General features: G+C 45.8%; 1 protein-coding gene and 1 pseudogene across 10 annotated transcripts in view; one reads left to right on the top strand and one right to left on the bottom strand.

The window, feature by feature from the left end:
• Positions 1 to 1,875: 1,875 nt before the first annotated feature.
• On the bottom strand, positions 1,876 to 4,685 carry LOC110741224 (annotated as a pseudogene).
• A 2,605-nt stretch (positions 4,686 to 7,290) lies between these two features.
• Positions 7,291 to 22,494, top strand: part of SCUBE2 (signal peptide, CUB domain and EGF like domain containing 2) — a 75,433-nt gene continuing 60,229 nt past the window's right edge. For 9 of the 10 annotated variants that reach the window (XR_637478.4, XR_637479.4, XR_001894950.3 and 6 more), the window contains exons 1-3: positions 7,291 to 7,515; positions 9,061 to 9,183; positions 19,274 to 19,399. Coding sequence is in view for 6 of the 10 variants with exons in the window: in XM_009186627.4 (XP_009184891.1) it covers positions 7,392 to 7,515; positions 9,061 to 9,183; positions 19,274 to 19,399 (373 nt within the window). In the remaining 4 variants the exon portion in view is untranslated. Of the gene's footprint in view, positions 7,516 to 9,060; positions 9,184 to 19,273; positions 19,549 to 22,494 lie in introns of all 10 variants that reach the window. The other variant, XM_009186631.4, reaches the window with a different exon arrangement.

Genomic DNA, 22,494 nt, shown 5'->3' with positions numbered 1-22,494 from the left:
GAGCTAGGCAGTGCTTGCTTCAACTTACTGATGTAAAACATACATACAGTCAAGAGCATGAAGTGCATTAAGCTTAAGCCAACATTCCAGCAGATTTTACATATGTATAAACCCATACAATCACCATGCAGATCAAGATCTAGAACATTTCCAGCACTCCAGAATGTTCCTTCACATTCCTTCCCAGATAAACAAAATGTCAATATACATCCCCGGAGGGAACAGTAGTAGTAATTCTGACCTCTGTCACTATTAATTAGTTCTGCCTATTCTCTTTTCTTTTTTTCTCTTTCTTTGAGACAGGGTCTTGCTCTGTTGCCCAGGCTGGAATGCAGTGATGCAATCTCAGCTCACTGCAACCTCTGCCTCGTGGGCTCAAGTGATCCTCCCACCTCAGCCTCTGGAGTAGCTAAGACTACAGGCATGCATCAGCAAACCTGGCTGATTTTTTATGTTTTATTTTTGGAGACGAGGTCTCACTCTGTTGCCCTGGCTGGAGTGCAGTGGCACGATCTTGGGCCACTGCAACCTCTGCCTCTTGGGTTCAAGCTATCCTTCTGCCTCAGCCTCCCAAGTAGCTGGAAATACAGGCTCATGCCACCATGCCTGGCTAATTTTTTGTGTATTTTTAGTATAGACGGGATTTCACCATGTTGGCCAGACTGGTCTCGAACTCCTTACCTCAGGTGATAAGCCCACTTCGGCCTCCCAAAGTGCTGGGATTACAGGTTTGAGCTACCCCACCTGGCCCCTGGCAGATTTGAAAAACATTTTTTGTAGAGATGAGGTCTCACTGTGTTGCCCAGGCTGGTCTTGAATTCTTGAGCTCAAGCGATCCACCCACCTTGGCCTCCCAAAGTGCTGGGGTTACAGGTGTGAGCCACCACACCCAGCAGAACATCATAGAAGTGAATAGAATTGTTATGGGCGGGTCTTTATTTTTAGAGCTCCCAAGATGTGGTGGGCTGCTCCCAAGATGGTAGCAAGTCTTTTGTTCTCTGACCTGGGGTTTTTGGCCTCACAGATTCCAAGGAATGGAACCTTGGGCCATGCAGTGTGTGTTATAGCTCTATTAGAAGCCGTGGGTTATGGAAGAGAACCATGGAACCCAGCAACTAGTGTTCAGCTCCATTAGGACGAACCCTGGGCCCTCAGCCATGCGGGAACAATGGTGTGCCTTTAGCCAGATTGGGAGCGGCAATGGGCGCCTGGCTGGATCAGGAGCGCAGCGGACACCCTGCTGGATCTGGAGGGGTGGAAGTAAGTGGTGGGTCTGTGATGGCGGCAAACAGCAGTGGTGGACAGCAAGCGAAAGCTCAGCTCCAGCTGTAACAAACACGGACCAGAAGAATGTGCAGTTGCAAGATTTAATAGAGTGAAAACAGAGCTCCCATACAATGGGAGGGGACCCAAAGGGGGTTACTGCTCCCTGCTCAAATCCCTGGATTTATATCCCGATCATTGTCCCTCCCCCTGTGCTCTCAGGAGATATATGATTTGACTATTTCTTTACTTCCGGCTTTTGGCCTGATTTGTATTTTAGTGAGCCCTCTTTACTACCTGATTGGTTGGGTGTGAGCTGAGTTACCAGCCCTGTGTTTAAAGGTGGGTGTGGTCACCTTCCCCAGCTAGGTTTAGGAATTCTTAGTCCGCCTAGGAAATCCGGCTAGTCCTGTCTCTCAAAATGATACAACTTACACCCTTTTTAACCTGGCTTCTTTAGGCCTAATGTTCGTAAGATGCCTCTGTGTGGTTGCCTGTATCAGAGTTTGTTCGTTTTGTTGCTTGGTGTAGTATTCCATTGAACAAATATCCCATGATTTGTTCATTATCTAGTTGATGGACGTGTGGGTGATTTCCAGTTTAGGGCTAGTGTAAATACAGCCGTTATGAATGTTCTTGTATATGAATTTGGTGGACATGTACACTCATTTCTCTTGGGTATATTCTGCAAAGTGGGCATGCATGATCCATATTAGTGGATACTGCCGAACAGTTCTTCAGAGTGATTGTACCAAGGGAGCTTGGATGTTAGCCTGAGGAAGACTGGGAATGATGTGATGAAACTTATATTTAACTCTGGCAGCCACTGTGTTAGATGTGCTGAATCGGGATGAGATTCTAGACAGAGACCTGTAAGAAATCGCAGACTAGGTGCAACCAGAGTGTCTCCTGGTTGGCTTCTCAGGGTTTCTCTGGACTTACCCTCTTTTGGGCAAGGGAAGGAGGTATTAAGATGGCTGCCACAGTTTCTCATTTATTACAGCCACATTCCAAAGAGGAAAAGAGAGCCTTTCCATTCCAGCCTTTCAAGCAAAGGGCCTGAGATTTGTTCCCATTGGAAAGCCGTCACGTGCTCATCCCTGAACCAATGACTGTTGCAGGGGGAATGGAATGAATGATATCAGTTGTCTTAAGTCAACTCCAGAGCCTGAAGTTAGAGATGGGGAAGCTTCCTTCCTAGGCACACGGGCTGTCTGCAGGAGGGGTGAGTATCTGTTAGGAAGGAGGAAAAAGATAGATACACAGCCCCCAGGGGTGATGAGGGATGGTGAATCCCTGAGCCCAGGCAATGGGCACAGAGGAAGAGAATGGTTTTAAGAGATAGTAAGAAGGCAGAATTTTCGTAATTGTTCAGATGTGCTGGGGAGGGATATCATGGAGTCCCAGATGACCACCAAACCTCTGACTTGGCGTTCACAGGATGGTGGTGCTCTTGTCTAAAGGAGACAGCGCTTGAGAAGGAGCAGGTTTGAGGAAGATGAGCTCCATTTTTTTGTTTGTTTTGGACAGTTGGCAGAGCTAGCTGAGGTTTTATTTTGGGGGGAAAAAAGCAACAATTGAATTGTTTTGTAGCTGGAAGCATGAGCAAGGGGGGTGCCTCAGGCAGTAAACTCCCTCAGCAGGTGGGCTGAGGGCTAGGGCTGACCCTCAGGTGGGTCTCCTGTTCCTGTGCTCCAATGCACAGTGGCTTCCCCCACAGGCCCTGGGGCAGCTGCAGCAGGGGCAGGCTGGTAGGGGCTGCCGTGGCCATTCACTTGGGCAGGACATCTGAGGACTCGGACACCAGCTTCCCATGTCGTGTTTCCACCTTCTTCACAACCACGGCCCTGGAGGAGCTGGCATGGCTGAAGGAGCTGAGCCTCCACCAAAGCCAAAGCTGGAGTCCAGGCTGTAGCTGAGGCCAGGGCTTGTGAGGTGCCCATAGGCCGAGCTCAGCCCATCTGAGAAGCCACTGGTGGTCTTCAGATGGATACTCATGTTCTGCATCCCAGACCCCAGCCAGCTCTCCTTGCCCTCCAGAAGCTTCCTGTAGGTGGTAATCTTGATGTCCAGGGCCAGCTTGATGTTCTTCAGCTCCTGGTGCTCCATGGCACAACTGCCGCACCATGTCCCGCTTGGCCCACTACAGGGCGCCTCTAGCTCAACAGCTTTGTGTTGGCATCCTTAACAGCCAGCTCCCCACACTGCTCAGCATCTATGATGGCGGCCTCCAGGGAAGCCCTCTGGCCTTTGAGGCCCTCAGTCTCAGCCTGGAGCTGGCTGATGTTCCTGTTAATCTCAGAGAGCTCCATCTTTGCATAATGCAGGTCATTCCCGTGCTTCCCAGCCAGCGTCTGCAGCTCCTCATACTTGATCTGGTGCATGCCCTCAGCCTCAGCCCAGCTGTGGTTGGTGATCTCCTTGTACTGTGCCTTGACCTCAGGGATGATGCTGTCCATGTCCAGGGAGTAGCTGTTGTCCATGGACAGCACCACAGAAGTGTCCGAGATCTGGGACTGCAGCTCCCGGATCTCCTCTTCATACAGCTGCCTGAGGAAGTCGATCTCGTCAGTCAGCCCTTCCAGGTGAGACTCCAGCTCTACCTTGTTCATGTTAGCTTCAGCCACATCCTTCTCGATGAGGACAAATTCATTCTCCATCTCCGTACTCTTATTGATCTCATCCTCATACTTGTTCTTGAAGTCCTCCACCAGCTCCTGCATGTTGCCAAGCTTCAGCTTCTCCTGGCCCAGAGTGTCCAGCTGCCACCGAAAGTTGTTGATGTGGCTCTCGAACATGCTGTCCATGTTGCTCTGAGCTGTCTTCTGCTGCTGCAGGAGGTTCCACTTGGCCTCCAGCATCTTGTTCTGCTGCTCCAGGGACTGCACCTTCTCGATGAAGGAGGCAAACTTGTTGTAGAGGGTCTTGATCTGCTCCTTCTCCTGGGTGTGCACAGCCTGGATGTTGGGGTTCACCTCCAAGGGGACTCAGCAGGTTCTGGCTAACCATGATGGCTGTGATGACCCCCATACCACTGGCCCCACCAAAGCGTCCACCCAGACCCGTGGAGGTGCCCAGGCCACCCTGGAAGCTGCTGCTGCTGCCTACTCAGGAGAAGCTCCAGGAGCTGATACGGGCACTGGGCCCACTCATGTAGGAGTGGCTGCTTAAGGCCTAGGGGCCAGAGGTGGACACCTTGTAGGACTTCTGGGTCACTCTGATAGACATGGTGGAGGCAGGTGGCCTGAACCAGGCAGAGATTCGAGAAGGAGCAGAGAAGCTGCTTCTAGGTCGTGAACTTCCTTTTGAACATGATGAATTGGAGGGATCTAGGGGAGATCAAGGTGGTATCTAGTAGGCAACTGGATACATGGGATTGAACCAAGGGGATAAATCCAGGCTGGAGATTGATGTTATGGAATCAAGGGAATGAGCAAACCATCCAGGGAGAGGATGTAGAAAGAGGATTCCTAGAAGATGGTGGAGAAGGCATTTCCTGAGAGGTAGGAGGAAAACCAGGAGTTTGCCTGCCACAATGACAACCAAGGGTAGGGAGAGTTTCCACCAGGGAGAAGCAGTCCACATTTCAGAGGCTGCTGGGGGGCACTGAATGGTGTCCCGTGAGTGCAGAGTGGCACCTACTTATGTGTAGTTCAGGGGTACACACAGCCGGCCACTACCAGGCTTTCTTGCGCCTCCTCAGAGGCTCACGCCAGTGAGACTGGGCTGGCTGGGCTGCCTCTCCGCACCCTTGAGACCTGGTTCATGGTCTCTCAGCCTGTGGAAAGGAGACAGGGAGAGGAAGAGGGAGCTTTAGCCTCAGTCCAGGAACGGTGTCTGAGGCCTTTCTGAGAAGTTTGTGGGGACCTCAGCTGGCCAATAGAGGGCAGCCTACAGCCAGAGTAGAGCCAACCAAGTCCCTCCTGACACCAAAAACACTGACATTTGGACACAGTTTTCCCCTGGAGCCTTCCCCCTATGGAAATTCCCAGTTGTAAGCCATATTGACTTTAATCTCAAGTGTCAGAAAGGTTGCCCAGGAGTCTCGGAGCCAACAGCTGAAAGCATGTTTGTAAGGATGTCAGGGCAAACAAAATAGGATACAGAACATTTTTTGAGATCTGTGCCAGTGGTGGACTTTTCTGGAAAACATGACAAAAGCTGACCCTCTTAGGCAAAAAGGCGCTGAGTCTTATCAGTATTAATTTGTGTCCTTACTGAAAGATCAAGTTAGGGAAAGGTAAAGGGGAAGAACAGCACATGTGTGATTTCTTCACCAGGCACAAGGGCACTGTAGGAGGCTCCCCCCAGAGTTTAATGGACAGCTTTATGTATTTATATGCTTTGGCTGGAGCTAAAGAGGTCTGTGCCACACAATGGGCAGTTTCTAGTTGGATTTTAAAAGAAATAACTTTGATCATTTCAAAAGCAATGAAGCCTGATGCAGCGGAGAGAAAAGAAGGCAGTAATTTATGGCTACCATTAAGGACACAAAGACAAAGGCAGAGAGAACGTTTCACTAACTGCAGATTTACAAATGTGTAAAAACCACCCTTATGACCAGAAATAGCTGAGTGTCTCTCTCAGCACCAAACAAAAGGGAGTGGGAGGGAGGTGCAGACAGAAAGAGGGATGCAACCTGCCTGTCTTCACTGAAAAGGTCAAAAGAAAAACAACTACAGAAAAGTTGTTTTCTCAGATAGCTCCATCAAGCAGCTGCACTAGCCACAGCCCAAAGAGGCGGGCTTAGCCTGGGCCCCGTGGGCGTGTTCAGGGGCTGGGGTGGCAAACGATGGGTGCTGAGGGTGCAGAGGCTGGGAGCTCTGGGCTGTGGATAGGCCCCAGGAAGACACAAGTGTTTTTGTGTATGAGCTAGGTGGGGATTTTTTGGTGACATCTATTTTTTTTTCTGATCTCCAAAGGAATGGTGTGTGTGTGCGCGTGCGCGTGCATATATACATATGTGTATGTATATATTCACAGGAGAAAATTGAATAAATACGAAGAAGCTCAGTGAAGAACTTTACTATCCCTGAATGTGATGTTTAGTTGCCTCTCGAAATTGTTACTATATTTGTTCCTGGAGTGATATTGAGTGTACTGGGCTCCAGCCTTCCGTGGCGTGGGTGATATGAGAAGACCCTGTGTGTACCTGTTCCCTTGCAAGGACTGTCTTGCATGGAGGGCCAGGTGTCAGGCACTGCCTGTATTTGCAACTGGCCAGACCTGATGTTTATGAGTTCAGGTGATCATAAATTGCCACCTGTACTCCGGGCAAAGTCGGAGCTGTCTGTTGTCCCTGGTGGCTCACCTTTGATCTCTAGCCCCCTTCCCCTTAGGCTGCCCTGAGAGATACATAAGTAGCTTGCAGGGATTCTAGGCCCAGCGTGCCCCACAGTAGGACAAGTGGACCAGTGCCCTCCGGGCTGTGGAATGGAGGATCCGAGAGGGCCTGGGGTTTGGGCAGTGTGGAGAAGGGTGCAGAGGGTATGCTGGGGTGGGCAGAGAAGCCAGGGTCACCTTCTCCATTCAAACAGCTGTTTTCCCGAATTGGAAGTCACCCCCACTCCCTTCCACTCCCACCTCCCACATGGAAAGCCCCAAGATAGCTTTGGGGTTTGGGGACTGTACTGAACACTTTCTGGGCGCCCTCCGCCCGAATATTTCAATCTAGAAAGGTGGTTTGTCCTCACAAGAAGGCCTGGGTCGAGCTGTAGGACACTGGAACAGGCGGGGCACGGAGGGCTCCGAGCGCTGGAGCGGAGCGGGGCTGCGGGGGGCAGCGGTCTGGGGGCCTGGGCTGCGCGGGGCGCAGGGCACGGTGCTGCCGACCCTGCCTGGCTGACAGCAGCGCTCGGGCCACCGGGGCCGCGCCCCCTCCGCCCGGGGCCGGGGAGGGGTCGGGAGGAGGCCGGGCGGGGCGGCACTGCCCCCGCCTGCGCCTCCCGCCCCGGCCCTGGAAGGACCGTGTGAAAATGAGGCCGGGGCTCGGGGGGCGGGCGGGGCCGGGCCGGGGGTGGCGGCGGCAGCGGGCTGGGCGCCCGCACACACCTCCCCGCGCCGCCGCCGCCGCCGCCGCCACCACCGCCCGCACTCCGCCGCCTCTGCCCGCAGCCGCTGAGCCATCCATGGGGGTCGCGGGCTGTAACCGTCCCGGGGTGGCCCGGGCGGTGTTGCTGCTGCTGCTGCCACCACTGCTGCTGGCGGGGGCCGTCCCGCCGGGCGGGCGCCGTGCCGCTGGGCCGCCGGAGGGTGAGTGTCCGGCCGCGGGGGGCGCACCTGGCACAGTGGGCAGGGCCGGGTAGGGTGTCTAGGTCCCCTGCGGGGCCAGAGCCGGGCGTGCGGGGCCCGAGGCTGGCGGCTGCAGCTCCGCGGCGACCTCCGCTCCCCCGGGGACCTCACCCGCCGGCCTGGCCAAGGCGCCACGACTGCTGGGGCCCTGAGTCCTGCGGCCCGGCCTCGGATCCGGAGCTGCTGACAGTTCCCGCCCGGTCCGGACGCCTCCAGAGCGCCTGCTAGTCAGACCGTCACCGGCGAGCAGGCAGGAGGGTGCTGTCCCGGGCCTCCGGGTCCCGCGCCTCAGTGTAGGCGGGGAAACTGAGGGCCGGGCCGGGCACATCCGCGAGGCCGTGGCAGCTTTGCCCTTTCTTTCTTTGGGGGCCAGGAAGTTCTGCTGCTGGCTTCGGGGTGGGCTCCAGAGACATTTCTATCAGCGGAACAGCGCCTGTTCTCATCTGGGAATTACCCTGAAGCAGCAACAAGCCTAGGTTTTCAGCAGAGAACTCTGGTTTCCAGAGAGGACTCTTGACGTGCTGTGCTAACTGGACTTGCAATACTTTCAAAATGCTTTTGTTTTTAATTAACATCCTGGAGTAGTGTCAACCCAGGACACACTTCTGCCAAGGCGGGTTTCCAGGTTGAGACGATGGGCAGGGGTGGGAGTGCGGGGGGCCGGCCGTGGGGACACCATCCCCGCTTCGCAGAATCTGAGAGCCTGGGATGACATCTGCTCCAATCCCGGGGCAGGCTTCCCCCAGATACTCCAAACCAGCGGGGTGCAATCTTTTGGCTTCCCTGGGCCACAATGGAAGAAGAATAATTCTCTTGGGCCACACATAAAATATACTAACACAAACGATAGCTGATGAGCAAAACAAACAAACAAAAACTCATAATGTTTTAAGAAAGTTTACGAATTTGCATTGGGCGGCGTTCAAAGCTGTCCTGGGCTGCATGTAGCCCACAGGCTGTGTTGGACAAGCTTGCTCTAAGCCCTGAGAAAGCTGACAGACAGCTGCTTGGCTTTCAGAGTTTTTCTGTCCGTTTGGTCCTTTCCTCCTTTAGCAGACATGTATGTACTGTTGCCTACTCACGTGCCAGGTACTGCACTGGCTTGGCATAAGGGGCACAGATGCAGTCTGTTGTCAAGACATTGTCTAGTGGAGAGGAAGGAAAACATTAACCCTGCCTGATGTGTACCATGCAAAGCCATACATATACTAGCACTGGTGAGGGCACCTACACTGGGGGTCATGGCAGGCTTCCTGGAGGAGGTGGATTTGAGTTAAGTCCTGAAGGCCAGTAGGTGATGGTGGGGGTAATTTCACATAGAGGGTACAGGCTGTTCCTGGAAACAGCGGCCCAGAAACAGTGTGGTTTATCCCAGGGATCCCAAGCAGTTGTAGCTTGTGAGGAGTGAAGTGGGGTGGGCTGGTGGGGATGATGCCAGACAGGACCGAGGCCAGATCACACATGGCCTGGGAGCCTGTACCAGGTGTCAGCTGTGCTCTTTTGCAGATGTGGATGAGTGTGCCCAAGGGCTAGATGACTGCCATGCCAACGCCCTGTGTCAGAACACACCCACCTCCTACAAGTGCTCCTGCAAGCCTGGCTACCAAGGGGAAGGCAGGGAGTGTGAGGGTAAGTGCCTTGGGGACCATGTGGGGGGACTGCAGGGAAGCTCCTACCTCCTTAGCTCTTGCAGTGGCCACTTAACATTGGTAAAAGTGCTGCCCCTCCTCTCCCTTTTCCCCAGCCCCTGAATCACATCACCTGCTCTCTGAAATGCTTTTCAGATCTTGGACTGGAAACATTAGGTCTTCCCCAGAGTTGCTCACACAGTTTTATCTGGCTCTGAAATGTCCTTTTGTCTAGCTTCTGGAAAAGAAAAGAGATGTGTTAGTATCTTTGGGTCCCACTCAGTTTTGGGGCAGAAAGTAAACAGCTATGCTGATCAGGAGAGCCATACCTGCCAGAGTAGGGCTGATCCTGCACCTCCCTGGGGCAGTTTGTACCTTTGCCCTGAAGTCTGAGTGCTAGAGTCCTGCCCTTCCCTTCCAGCTCAGGAGGCTCCATCCTGTCTATGGCTTTGGCCACAATGTTTGGCATTGCGACAGGCCAAGCTTCAGAGTACACCAAGGGCCTTCCTTGTTTGGAGTTACAGGTTCACTCTGGAGAGATGTGTACAGAGGGACATTTTAGCCCATAGAGCTGCAGGTCTGAGAACCTGTAGTTTGGACTCTGCCATTTTATATTCTGGACTAGAATCATGAACTGTGAAGTTCAGAGCTGGCCAGAGAGTAGACACTCGAGGCTGTCCCTGGAGATGGAAATCATGACACATTGGAGCTGACTGGGCTGTTCAGGCAGCTCTGGGCCAATCCTATTACTCATTTTACAGATGGGGACATTGAGGGCCAGAGGACTTGTGTCCATGATCACACTATTCGCCTGCAAGTGAAAGAAAGTCAGGTCTTCACTCCCAGCTCTGTCTCCAGCCCCACGTTTCTCATATTTACTCAGCCTGCTGCTGTCCCTCTTTGGATGGGTGAGAAATCCCACTGTCTATAGTCATCCCGTGCAGGAAGAAGTTAGATGAGGAGCACTGAACTTATCTCTGAGTATCCCTCCTTGCTCCTGGACTCAACCTTGACAAGTATGTTGGTGGCCCCTTCCTCTTCGAGAGGTTTTAAACTCTTTAGAACTTGGGCTTAACTCCCACGGGAATTGATCTTTTGAATACTTGCAGGATCTAAAGCTACATAATGAGTAAGAAAGTTCCTTCCTAGTCTCTTTCCACTTTGAAAAACATTAACTTCTTTAGATGAGGAGGAAAACTTTTTTGAGACAGAGCTTTGCTCTTGTCGCCCAGGCTGGAGTGCAATGGTGCGATCTCGGCTCACTGAAGCCTCCTTATGCCCGGCCAGGAGTGCGAGACCAAGCAAATCTCCTGCCTCAGCCTCCCAAGTAGCTGGGATTACAGGTGCCTGCCACCACGTCCAGCTAATTTTTGCATTTTTAGGAGAGATGGGGTTTCACCATGTTGGCCAGGCTGGTCTCAAACTCCTGACCTCAGGTAACCCACTGGCCTCGGCCTCCCAAAGTGCTGGGATTACAGGCGTGAGCCACAAGAGGAGGAAAACTTTTAATGAGTGTCTATTCTAGTGCCATTTAATGGCCTAGTGTTCAGACCCTGATGTTTCAAACCAATCTGTTTCATACTGTGGCCTCTGAGTAATAAAGATTCTAAATATTGGAGCAGTGTGTAATGCCCAGCGGTATCTGGTATGTGGTAGACACTCAATAAACATTCTTATTTTTGAATAAGTGATTGTGTAAGATGGGCTCAGTCACTAGCACCTTGACACAAAGTCTTTTCCAACAAATAGACAAACCCGCAAATGAAATATCTAGATACAGAATATACAGATGACCAAATAGGTAAGTGACTGTCAGATGCTTTTGCAGTGTTGTAGCAATGATCCGATCCTCCCTACCCACTCATCTCCTTGTCTTAGCATAGCTGAGACAAGAGATGGGATTTTTAAAATGAACTTTGTTACAAAGGAAGGGAAGACCAAAAGAAAATATAGATAGCAAATATGAATAACAGGTGGGATTATGACAGGCAAGTTTGGATCTGGTGACATCCCTTAGGAAATCATTCAGGGAGCTCCCCTTGGCACATGAGGAGTGAGGCTCCCGCCGTTCCCATCACAGAAGGTGTGCTCCTGGTCAGGTGCATAGCAAGTGGGATTGGGGATCCATCCATGAAGTAGCGCTCTCTCTCTCTCTCTCTCTGTCTCTTCCCCATCCCCCGCCCCATTTCATGGGAGGCCAAAAGGCTGTCTCTCCCCAAAACATTTATCTGCTGATTCCTCCATACCACACACTCTTGGTATTAAATATTCTATTTGCTGTACTGTAATTCACCCATGTTGGTACCCTGCTTTGGAAAAAAATATTCACTTCTTTACTATGTGGATAACTCACGTCCTCCAGTTGCTGTGTGCTCTCTGGTGGCACAAAACCATGCCACTAACTTTATTTAGATAAAGTACACTTTTAGTAAATGATGTTAAATGACAATTGGCAAGAGTTTCCTTATTCTTGGCTTTTGAGTTGGATACATTTCAAATGAAATTGAATTGCTAACAGTTTATAGTTGATTGTTAAAAGTCTATTATTTAGTTTAAAATAACTAACGATTGGCATTGTGCCATATATATATGTTTATTTATTTTTAAATGATATGTGATTGTTATAAAAAGTCAAATAATATAAAATGTGTAAAATAAAAAATTAAAGAGCCTCCCATCCATTTATCCACAGATAGTCATTGTTAACAGTGAGCATACATCCTTTGTACTGTCATTTTGAACCCAAACCCTAGAAGAATTTGATCTTTTGAATATTTGTGGTATTTACAATACTAGTAAGTAAGGATGTCCCTCTTTTTTTTTTTTTTTTTTGAGATGGAGTCTTGCTCTGTCACCCAGGCTGGAGTGCAGTGGTGCAATCTTGGCTCACCACACTACAACCTCCACCTCCCTGGTTCAAGCAATTCCCTGCCTCAACCTCCCTAGTAGCTGGAATTACAGGCATGCACCACCATGCCCGGCTAATTCTTGTATTTATTAGAGATGGGGTTTCACCATGTTGGCCAGGCTGATCTCAAACTCCTGACCTCAGATAATCCACCTACCTCGGTCTCCCAGGTGGGATTACAGGCGTGAGCCACCGCGCCTGGCCAGGGTGTCCCTCTTAGTTTGGATTTCTTGGTATAGGACTACAGAAATGGAAATTTTCTCCCAAGAAGGAAAAGGAGAGGAAATGAGGATTGTAAGGATTCAAAGATGTAGATATACAAAGATGTAACTCCTTTATCCATTTCTTGGCCTATTAATTTGTAAGCCTCTTGGGACCAACCTATGGTATTATTTGGGTTGTGATTATTGCCAGCTTCACTACTCATATTTAAGTTTAGGGATGAGGACCAGGTTTACTCAGAGTAGCTAGAATTTTATCCTCCATAAAGTTTTCTTCTGCCAAAATGTTGGAGAAATGTGTGAGCCCTGAATAAGTGGGTTTAAAAATAATGTGATTCAGACGTTGCTTTAGATGATCTTTTATTCTAAATGATCTTTGCTTATTTGCTTATTTATTATATGGTTCTTACTTCTCAGTTTGAGGAACTGAATTGGCTCATGCTTGTAATCCTAGCACTTTGGGCAGCTGAGGCAGGAGGATACCTTGAACTCAAGAGTTTAAGACCAGCCTGAGCAACATAGTGAGACCTTCTCTCTACTAAAAGTCAAAATAATTAGCTGAGTGTAGTGGTGCGTGCCTGTAGTACCAGCTACTCCAGAGGCTGAGGTGGGAGGATCACTTGAGCCCAGGAAGTGGAGGTTGCGGTGAGCTGTGATTGCTCCACTGCACTCCACCTGGGCAACAGAGCAAGACACTCTGTCTTAAAAAAAAAAAAAAAAAGAAGAAAGAGATTGAATCAAGTTTAACAGGGATGAATCTAAAGTTGGTCTTTGTACAAGATACTGTATTTTTCTTTTCTTTTCTTTTTTAATTTTTTAATTTTTGAGACAGAGTCTCTCTTTGTCACCCAGGCTGGAGTACAGTGGCGTGATCTTGGCTCACTGCAACCTCCGCCTCCCAGGTTCAAGCGATTCTCCTGCCTTAGCCTCCTGAGTAGCTGGGACTACAGGCGCCCGCCACCACGCCCGGCTAATTTTTTGTATTTTTAGTAAAGACGGGTTTCACTGTGTTTAGCCACGATGGTCTCTATCTCCTGACTTCGTGATCTGCCTGCCTTGGCCTCCCAAAGTTCTGGGATTACAGGCATGAACCAGCGCACCCAGCCTGTATTTTTATTTTTTAAAAACTTTTTATTTGGAAATAATTTTAGATTTCAGAAAAGTTGCAAAAATAGTGCAGAGTTCATATGTGTATATATAGGCCCTTCATTCATCTTACCCTAATGTTAGCAACTTACATAACTATAGTACAATTATCAAAACCAGGAAATCAACACTTGCATAATGCTATTAAGTAAACTACAAACTTTATTCAAATTTCACCATTTTCCCCTACCATTCTTTTTCTGTTTCAGAATCCAAGTGAAGTCCCACATTAGATTTAGCAGTTGTGTCTCTTTTCTCCTCCAGTCCGTGACAGTTCCTCAGTCTTTCCTGACATTGACATTTTTGATGAATACTGCTCACTTCATTTGTGTTATGTCATTATAAGAATTGATATGAGACCAGGTGCAGTGGCTCATGCTTGTAATCCAAACGCTTTGAGATGCCAAGTGGGGAGGCTTACATGAGGCTAGGAGTGTGAGACAAGCCTGGGCAACATAGCGAGATGCCTGTCTCTAAAAAAAAAAAAAAATTGCTGGTGTAGTGGTGTGTGCCTGTAGTCCCTGCTACTCAGGAGGCCGAGGCAGGTGGATCACTTGAACCCAGGAGTTTGCAGTGAGCTATGATGGAACCACTGCACTCCAGCCTGGGTAACAAAATGAGACACTGTCTCAAAAAACAATAATTGATATTAGAGAATGTCTTGTATTTTTTCATGATAAAACTGAGGTGATGAATTTTTGCCCTGGCTGCTGCAGAGGTGCTGTTGTGTCCTTTTCAGCGTAGCACATCATGGGCACATGACGTCAACATGCCCCATTCCTGATGATGTTAATCTTGATTGCCTGAGCAAGATGGTATTCACTGGGTTTCTCTGCTGCAAAATTACTTTTTTTTTTTTTTTTTTTTTTTGGCCCTTTGCAATAGATACATTTCTTAGGGGAGATACTTTGAGGCCAATATCCTGTTTCTCCTCAAGTCTTCATCTACTGATGTTAGCATCCAACTGTGGATTTTGCCTGCAATGTGTGTCTCCTGGTAATTTTGCATTTCTTGAATTCCTTAAACATCTATTAATTGAAATTATTCTGTAAGGAAGATCTCTCCCTCTTCCCCACTTATTTATTAATTTATACCACTATGTACTCATGCATATTTACTTTATTACATCTATATTTATTTTTGGCTCAAATTGTTTGCTTTAGCCATTGGAAGCTCCCCCCCACATTGTCAACTGTGTCATTTTGACATCCCTTTTTTGAGGACTTCCTAACTTTCTGGTACAACAATATGCTCATCTTATAGCTTCTCCTGCCTAGGCCTGGAATCAACCACTTCTCCAAGGAACTCTGATTCCTTTTACTGGGAAGTGGTCTATAGAAGCCAAGATCTGGATGCTTGGTGTTGTCATTGCTACTGGGGTGTCATCATTCCTAGCTGGGAAATACATGTATGCATACTCACCCACACATATACATATATCTATATTTATTCCTTTTATTTATTCATCTGTATACATATTAAAAACAATTAGTTACACTGATACTTTGGATTCCAAACCAATACCACAAGATTCATTCTATTCTGTCTTCGCTTATTTGTAACTTTCTCCAACAGTGAGAAATCTGGCGCTCATTATCTGTAATGTGTTTACCTCTTTGTTCAGTCCTAATACACAGGTAAAGTATTCACAGAATTACGAGTCCATAACCCTGTGAGTAAAGCAGATTTGCTAACTAGAGTACAATATTTACTAGAATCTATAGCATGCAGCTATTTTTGTTTTTAGCCTTAAAGCATCCAAGCAAGGTGTTGTTTTTCACAGTGTTATTTAGGGCAATACTTTTCTTCCCCGTCCCCTTCAGTATGGTTATGCTATTAGTTTATAATACATTAGGTTCATTTGTTTCTTTTTGTATTCCATTTTTATTCACTTCCATCCCCTCCTTCCATGCATTTCCCTTATTCCTTAAACATCTATTAATTGTATGTATACAATTAATTGTATACATATTAATCTATGTGTATGTATGTATATGTTACTTGTGTGTATTAATTGTATACATATAATCTATGTGTATGTATACGTTACTTGTATGTATTGTATGTATTAATAAACATACAATTAATACATACAAGTAACGTATACATACATACACATAGATTATATGTACGTATGTATGTATGCATGCATATATGTAAAACATCACCATGGTTCCAAGAGTCAAAAATATACCAAAAGGTATACTCAGAGAAGTGTCGCTCCCTTCTTATTCCTGTTCCCCTCCTCATTCTTTCCACCCTTTCCCCGTGCCCTGTGGGTCACCAACCTCTGTAGTTTCTGGTTTTTCCTTTCTATATTTATTTTGCACTGTAAGCAGATAAATGTATGCTTTCTTTTTAACAACTTTACTGAGGTGTAATTAACATACTATAATATTCACCAATTTTAATTGTACAAGTCAGTGATTTTTAGTAAATCAGCTGAATTGTGCAACCATCACCATAATACAAATATTTTCCTCATCTCAGTAGTATTCCTCATGTTCTTGTACAGCGAATCCTCATTCCCAGTCCCAACCTCAAGCAACCAGTAATCTACTCTCTGTATCTGTATATCTGCCTTTTCTGGACATTTCATGTAAGTGGAATCATACAATATGCTATCTTTTGTGTTGGATTCTTTCACTTAGCAAAATGCTTTTGAGGTTTGTCCATGTGGTAGCTTATATCAGCATTTCATTCATTTTTATCATTGAATAGTATTCTATTGAATGAATATACCTTTTTTTTTTTTTTGGCCCATTTATCAGTTAATAGGCATTTTGGTTTTTTCTACTCTGGGGCTATTATAAATAATACTGCTGTGAATACTTGCATGAAAGCCTTTGTATAGACATATATTTTCATTTCTTCTGGGTATATACCTAAGAGTGGGATTGCTGGGTATTTGTGTTTAACTTTTTAAGAAACTGCCAAAGAGATAATTTCTTGGATATCACACCAAAGCCACATACAACAAAAGATAAAGTAGACAAATTAGACTTCATGAAAATTTTAAAGTTTTGTACATCAAAAGACAATATCAACAGAATATAAAGGCAACTCACAGAATAGGTGAAAATATTTGCAAATCATATATCTGATAAGGGATTAATATCCAGAATATGTAGAGAATTCTTAATGTTCAACACTAAAAATCAAATACCCAATTAAGAAATGGGCAAAATATTTGAACAGACATTTCAGCTAAGATGATATGCAAATAGACAACAAGCCCATGAAAAGATGTTCAACATCTCTAATGATTAGGGAAATGCAAATCAAAACTACAAATGGGAGATACTATTCATATCCATTAGGATGGTTACTATCAAAAAAATAGAAAATAATAAATGTTGGTGAGGATGTGGAAAAATTGGAAGCTTTGTGCACTATTGGTGGGAATGTAAAATGGTGTAGCCACTGTGGAAAACAGTGTGGAAGTTCCTAAAAAAAATTAAAAATAAAATTACCATAGGACCCAGCAATTCCCCTTCTGGGTATATACCCAAGAGTGGAAAGCAGGGTCTTGAGGAGATGTTTGTATGCCCATGCTCGTAGCATTATTCACAGTGACCAAGAGGTGGAAGCAACCCAAGTGTCCATTGACAGATGAGCAGATAAGCAAAATGTGTTATGTACAAAATAATGGCTTTGGTTTTTATGTTTTGAGATGGGATCTTGCTATGTTGCTCAGGCTAGTCTCAAACTCCTGGGCTCAAGTGATCCTCTCATGTCAGCCTCCCAAGTGGCTGAGATTACAGACGTGATATAATGGAATATTGGCCTTAAAAAAGGAAATCCTGTCACATGCTACAACATGGTGGAATCTTGAGAACATTATGCTAAGTGAAACAAGCCAGTCACAAAAAGACAAATAGTGTTTGATTCTACATATACGAGATACTTAGAGTAGTCAAAATCATAGAGTCAGAAAGTAGAATGGTGGTTGTCGGGGCCTGAGGAGAGAGAGGGAAGAGGAAATGAGGAGTTATTGTTAAATGGGCATAGAGTTTCAATTCAGATAAAAAGAGTTAGGGAGATGAATGGTGGTGATGATTTCACAACATTATGATTGTTTTAATTATATCCAACTGTACATTTACAGAAAGAAAAGAAAAGATACTGCCAAACTGTTGTGCAAAGTGGCTATGCCATTTTACATACCCATCAACATCCTATCAACAATGTATGTGTTCCCATTTCTCCACATCCTTGTCAACATTTGTTATTGTCTGTCTTTTTAATTATTACCATTCTAGTGAGTGTGAAATGGTATCTCATTGTGGTTTTAATTTGCATTTCCCTAATAACTAATGATGTTGAGCATTTTTTCATGTGCTTATTGGCCATTTGCATATCATCATAGCTGAGATGTCTATTCGAATATTTTGCCCATTTTAAAATTAGGCTGTTTATTTTCTTATTGAGTTGTAAGAGTTCTTTTTCAGTTCTTCATAAGGTATGTGATTTGCAAATATTTTCTACCAATCTGTGGCTTGTCTTCATTTTCTTAACGATACCGTTTGAAAAGCAAAAGTTCTTAATTTTGATAAACTCCAGTTTATTAATTTAAAAAATTGTGATTGTGTGTTTGGTATCATATCAAAGAAATTTTAACCTCATCCAATGTCCTAAAGATTTTTCTCTTTTTCTCCTTTTTTTTTTTGAGATAGGGTCTTGCTCTGTCACCCAGGCTGGAGGACAGTGGTGCGATCTTGGCTCACTGCAGTCTCAATGTCCTGGGCTCAGGCAGTCCTCCTGCCTCAGCCTCCCAAGCAGCTGGGACTACAGGCGTGCACCACCACACCCGGCTAATTTTGTTTATTTTTTGTAGCGATGGGGGTCTCACTATGTTGCCCAGGTCAGCAACTCCTGGGCTCAACTGATCCTCCTGGCTTAGGCTCCCAAAGTGCACCCAAACATCATGCCCAGCCATCCCAATATCTTAAAGAGTTTTCTCACATATTTTTTCTGAAAAGCTTTATATTGTTAATGCTTACATTTGGATCCCTGATCCATTTTGAGTTGATTTTTGTGTATGGGATAAGATAAGGGTCTAAAATCATCTTTTTGAATATGGATATCCAATTAGCCCAGTGCCATTTGTTGAAAAGGCAAGCATTTATCCCAATGGATTACCTTAGTACTTTTGTTTAGAATGAAGTGGCCATAAGTAGAAGGATTTATTTGTGGACTCTTAGTTCTGTTCCATTGATCTATACATCTGTCTTTATGCCTGTACCATGCTGTCTTGATAACTGTAGGTTTATAGTAAGTTAAAGTCCCCCAAATTTGTTTGCCTTTTTCAAAATTGTTTTTGCTCTTCTAAGTCTTCTGTATTTCCATATAAATTTTACGGTAAGCTTGTCAAGTCCTGCAAAAAGTATCCTGAAATTGTGTGTGTTTTATATCTTCTTATTTCTTACATGAAGATAACATATTACAGATACTCTTTTAATTTTTATTTTTTTCATTTAATAGTATATCCTAGAAATTACTCCAAATCAGTTCATAGAGATCTTCCTCATTCTCTCTCTTTTTTTTTTTAAATAGCTGCATGGTAGTCCATGGAGTAGAGGTACCATAATTTATTAAACTATTCTTCTATGTATGGAAACTTAGTTTGTTTCCAGTATTTTGTCATTAGAAATAACACTGCAGTGAATAACCTTGTGCATATTTGTTTTCCTATTGTTAGAGATGTATTTTCAGGTAGATTCCTGGAAGTGGAATGGCTGGTTAAAAGGTAAGTGCATATGTTTTCACATCAAAGAAATAGCACCTGTCTGGTTTACTTCTGTTTTATTCCTCAGACATCGATGAATGTGGAAATGAGCTCAATGGAGGCTGTGTCCATGACTGTTTGAATATTCCAGGCAATTATCGTTGCACTTGTTTTGATGGCTTCATGTTGGCTCATGATGGTCATAATTGTCTTGGTAAGGAAGGCATTTGGAAATGGCAATTCTCCTTCGCTCTCCCACCCCTTGCTTTCCCTTGGTGAAGACCTCCTCATGAAGACAAAAACGGGCTCAGAGCCTTGTGTTTTCTGCTTCCTTGGAAGTCAGACTCCGTGATAGAAAATGAGGTAAAATGTTTTAGTTTTATGTGATCATTCATAACATAAATCTTCTGTTAGTCCAAGGAGATGGGTGACATTGTCATTACTATTTATTGACTTTCTAGCATTGACTTGTCACCTTTTAAGATCTTTGGTCTTGTGTTGAGAGTCCTGACTTATAACCATTTTTTTTCAATGTTGTAAGTGTTTCTATTTTAGAATTTGGAAAAACTCCTTGTCCTGAAGACTCCAAATGTGTGCTGGGGTTACAGCCAGCTAGACCCCCCTTTTTTTCTTGAAAAAGAGAGAAACTAAAACAGAAATCTTCCATGAACATCTTCCTAGTATTCCACAAAACAGAAACATCTGTTGGAGTTTGAGTCCCTGAGTTAGAGACTACAAAGAGTGCTGTTTACATTCATTCCTTATGCCAGGAATAAAACAGAACTTAGAAGCAACTAGCAACTGCATGGGGTTGAGTGTTGGATAGTCTTAGAGGCTGCAGCACTCCTGCCAGGTAGGTATTTGTGGTTTGCTTTTTAAGGCTGGTATTAGTTGTACAGGAGAACATCACGGGAAAATATGGCATCAGCGTCCTTTGACACTCACGACCCTTCGTATGGATAACCTGCTGAGGTCTACTTGGCCAACTAAGGAGCGGTGGAGCCAGGCCCTGGCTCTGTGGGGACAGCGATTTGGACACCCCCTTATAGTGTGGTAGGAATGGCCCTTTGATTAAATGCTTTGAGATATGCATAAAAGGAACTAGAAAAAGTCCAGGCAGAACTTGTGTGTTGCGTGTTGGGGCTCTGGAGTGGAGGAGAGGTTATTTCCATTTGGGACTTAACCCTCATATGACCTTTATCCCACGTCAGTGTCACCTGGAGCTCCATCCTGATGGACTCTGTTATTTCCTGTCTGTGCCCTGTGTGAGAGATCAGGCTTTGGGTGACACATCACGTGACTTTCCAAGCCTGCAGCTGTCAGTAAGACTTGATTGCAGGCGAGGGAACCAGTAACCTTCTAGGCAGTGAGTACCACAAAAAGGCATATTTGAAAGACAATCATAAGAGCAGGAATCAATATTAATTAAAAACTCAGACAAATGAAATCACTTTCAGTATGTGATTTGTTGGGAGGCATACCACATGGGTTGCTTTTTTTTTTTTTTTCCCCATTTTCGGGGGGAAATTTCCCTTTGATTTGTCAACAAGGGTATTTGGAGGATGCATATCTGATGGCAGACTTCGTCATTACTGTGGTGCCGTAATCCACAGCCCGGGGTCGGGGAGAAGGATGAGGTTCCTAAGAGCAAGAAACATCCAGGGGCTAGGAATCTGGGCCAGGGCTGGTGGGCGGCTCTGAGTATCGGCCTGCTTGGAAACCCTGAAGGCAGAGTCTTTTCTTGCCTTTGCCAATAACACAGATATTATTAACACAGAGTATCTCCATTTCCCCTCTGTGGGATCTCTTTGTGGACTCAGTAGCAAGGATCTGCCTTGTGGAGAGACCTTGAGCATCTACTGAGTATTTCTGAAGGGGGTAAGGACTCTTTAAAAGGAAGGAACAAGAAAATGAAGTACATTTAGAAGAGTAGGACCAGCACACATAGACACTTCCCCACCATTCAGACTTGAAAGGGCTGAAAGTGGCAAGAAAGAAGCTCAGAGCCCTAATGTCTCCTGAGTTCTCTGGGATGACCCCTTCAATCTCCTCAGCCTCCTAACCACACATTAGCCACAAATATATTAGCTAGAAGACACAAGGTACAAACACCACTTAGCTTTGGCACTAAACACAGAGCACTTCAAGATCCTGAATGCCTGCAAGTCTGAAAAACGAAAGGCAGCTCTTCTATACAGCTCACCCCATCTGCATTCAGTTTATATTTTTGGAGTATCTGGGATCTCATCATAGCTATTTGGCTTTGTAGCAGTGGTTCTCAACCCTGGCCGCACACTGGAATCACCTGAGAAGCTTAAAAAACACCATCACCTAGACTTCATCCAAGACTGGCTCTGTCAGTATCTCTGGAGGTGGCATCCAGGCATCAGGGTTCTGACACATAGCCAGGGTTGGGAACCACTGTTTTATGGTCTGGAGAAGCTCACCAGCTTAGTGATAGATATCCGCGTACATGGACACACACTTTTGTATTTATCCAACCAGAGAGCATCGGCCAGCTAAATGACACACTTCTGATTGCTTTGGAGAAAAGAAATTGGGGGTTAAACGTGGGATGGGGGTGTGGCAGCTCAGAGGGGAGCACACCTTTACTCCCAGCCAATCCAGGAGTTGGTGTTCAGGGAGACTGACCTCTCCTACTCACCTTGAGTCTTGCTGTGGAACACCTAAGCCAGGTGTATTCCAGCACAGCTCATCCTCTGGAATGTGCTTCCTTCACCCTTTGGCATAGACAAGGGCAAGTTTGTTAGGCTTCAAGCGATGGCTTGAGTCCCATCAGTTTAGTCAGACATCTGCTCAGTAGTGTGGGAGGACAGATGACTATAAGATCTGAAGCTTGAAACCAGATAACAGATATTTAAATGTGAGGTGTTATTATTATTATTATTATGGATACACACAGGAGCTAGTGATTGGCACATGAGAAATTAGACTGGAGAAAATAAATTGCTTTTATATCAGCCTTTGAGCCTTTATTGTCTGAAACTTTTCTGGAAGTTTCTCTTCTTTGACTCGGGTGATGCTATCCTCTCCTGCTTGTTTGTTCATGCATTGAATAGTTAATGAGCACCTGCTGTCTTCCAGGGCTGTGCTAATTGAAATAAAAATCTCTGTCCTCAAGGAGTTTGCAGTCTAGTAGAGGTAGATGAGTAAAGGATTTTGAGGCTGCAAGTCAGTAAGTGTATCAATATAGCTGTGCACAGGGTATCACAGGCAGAGTGGGAGGAAGGCCCCCTAAGGCCACCCTGACAGTGTGGCAGAAGGCTTCCTCCCTCCTGACCTCTCTGC

The sequence above is a fragment of the Papio anubis genome, chromosome 12 (assembly GCF_008728515.1).
Source record: "Papio anubis isolate 15944 chromosome 12, Panubis1.0, whole genome shotgun sequence".
In the NCBI taxonomy this organism is placed as follows: Eukaryota; Metazoa; Chordata; class Mammalia; order Primates; family Cercopithecidae; genus Papio; species Papio anubis.
Note: the sequence above shows the minus strand (reverse complement) of the source record. Positions and strands in the feature narration are given on the sequence as shown.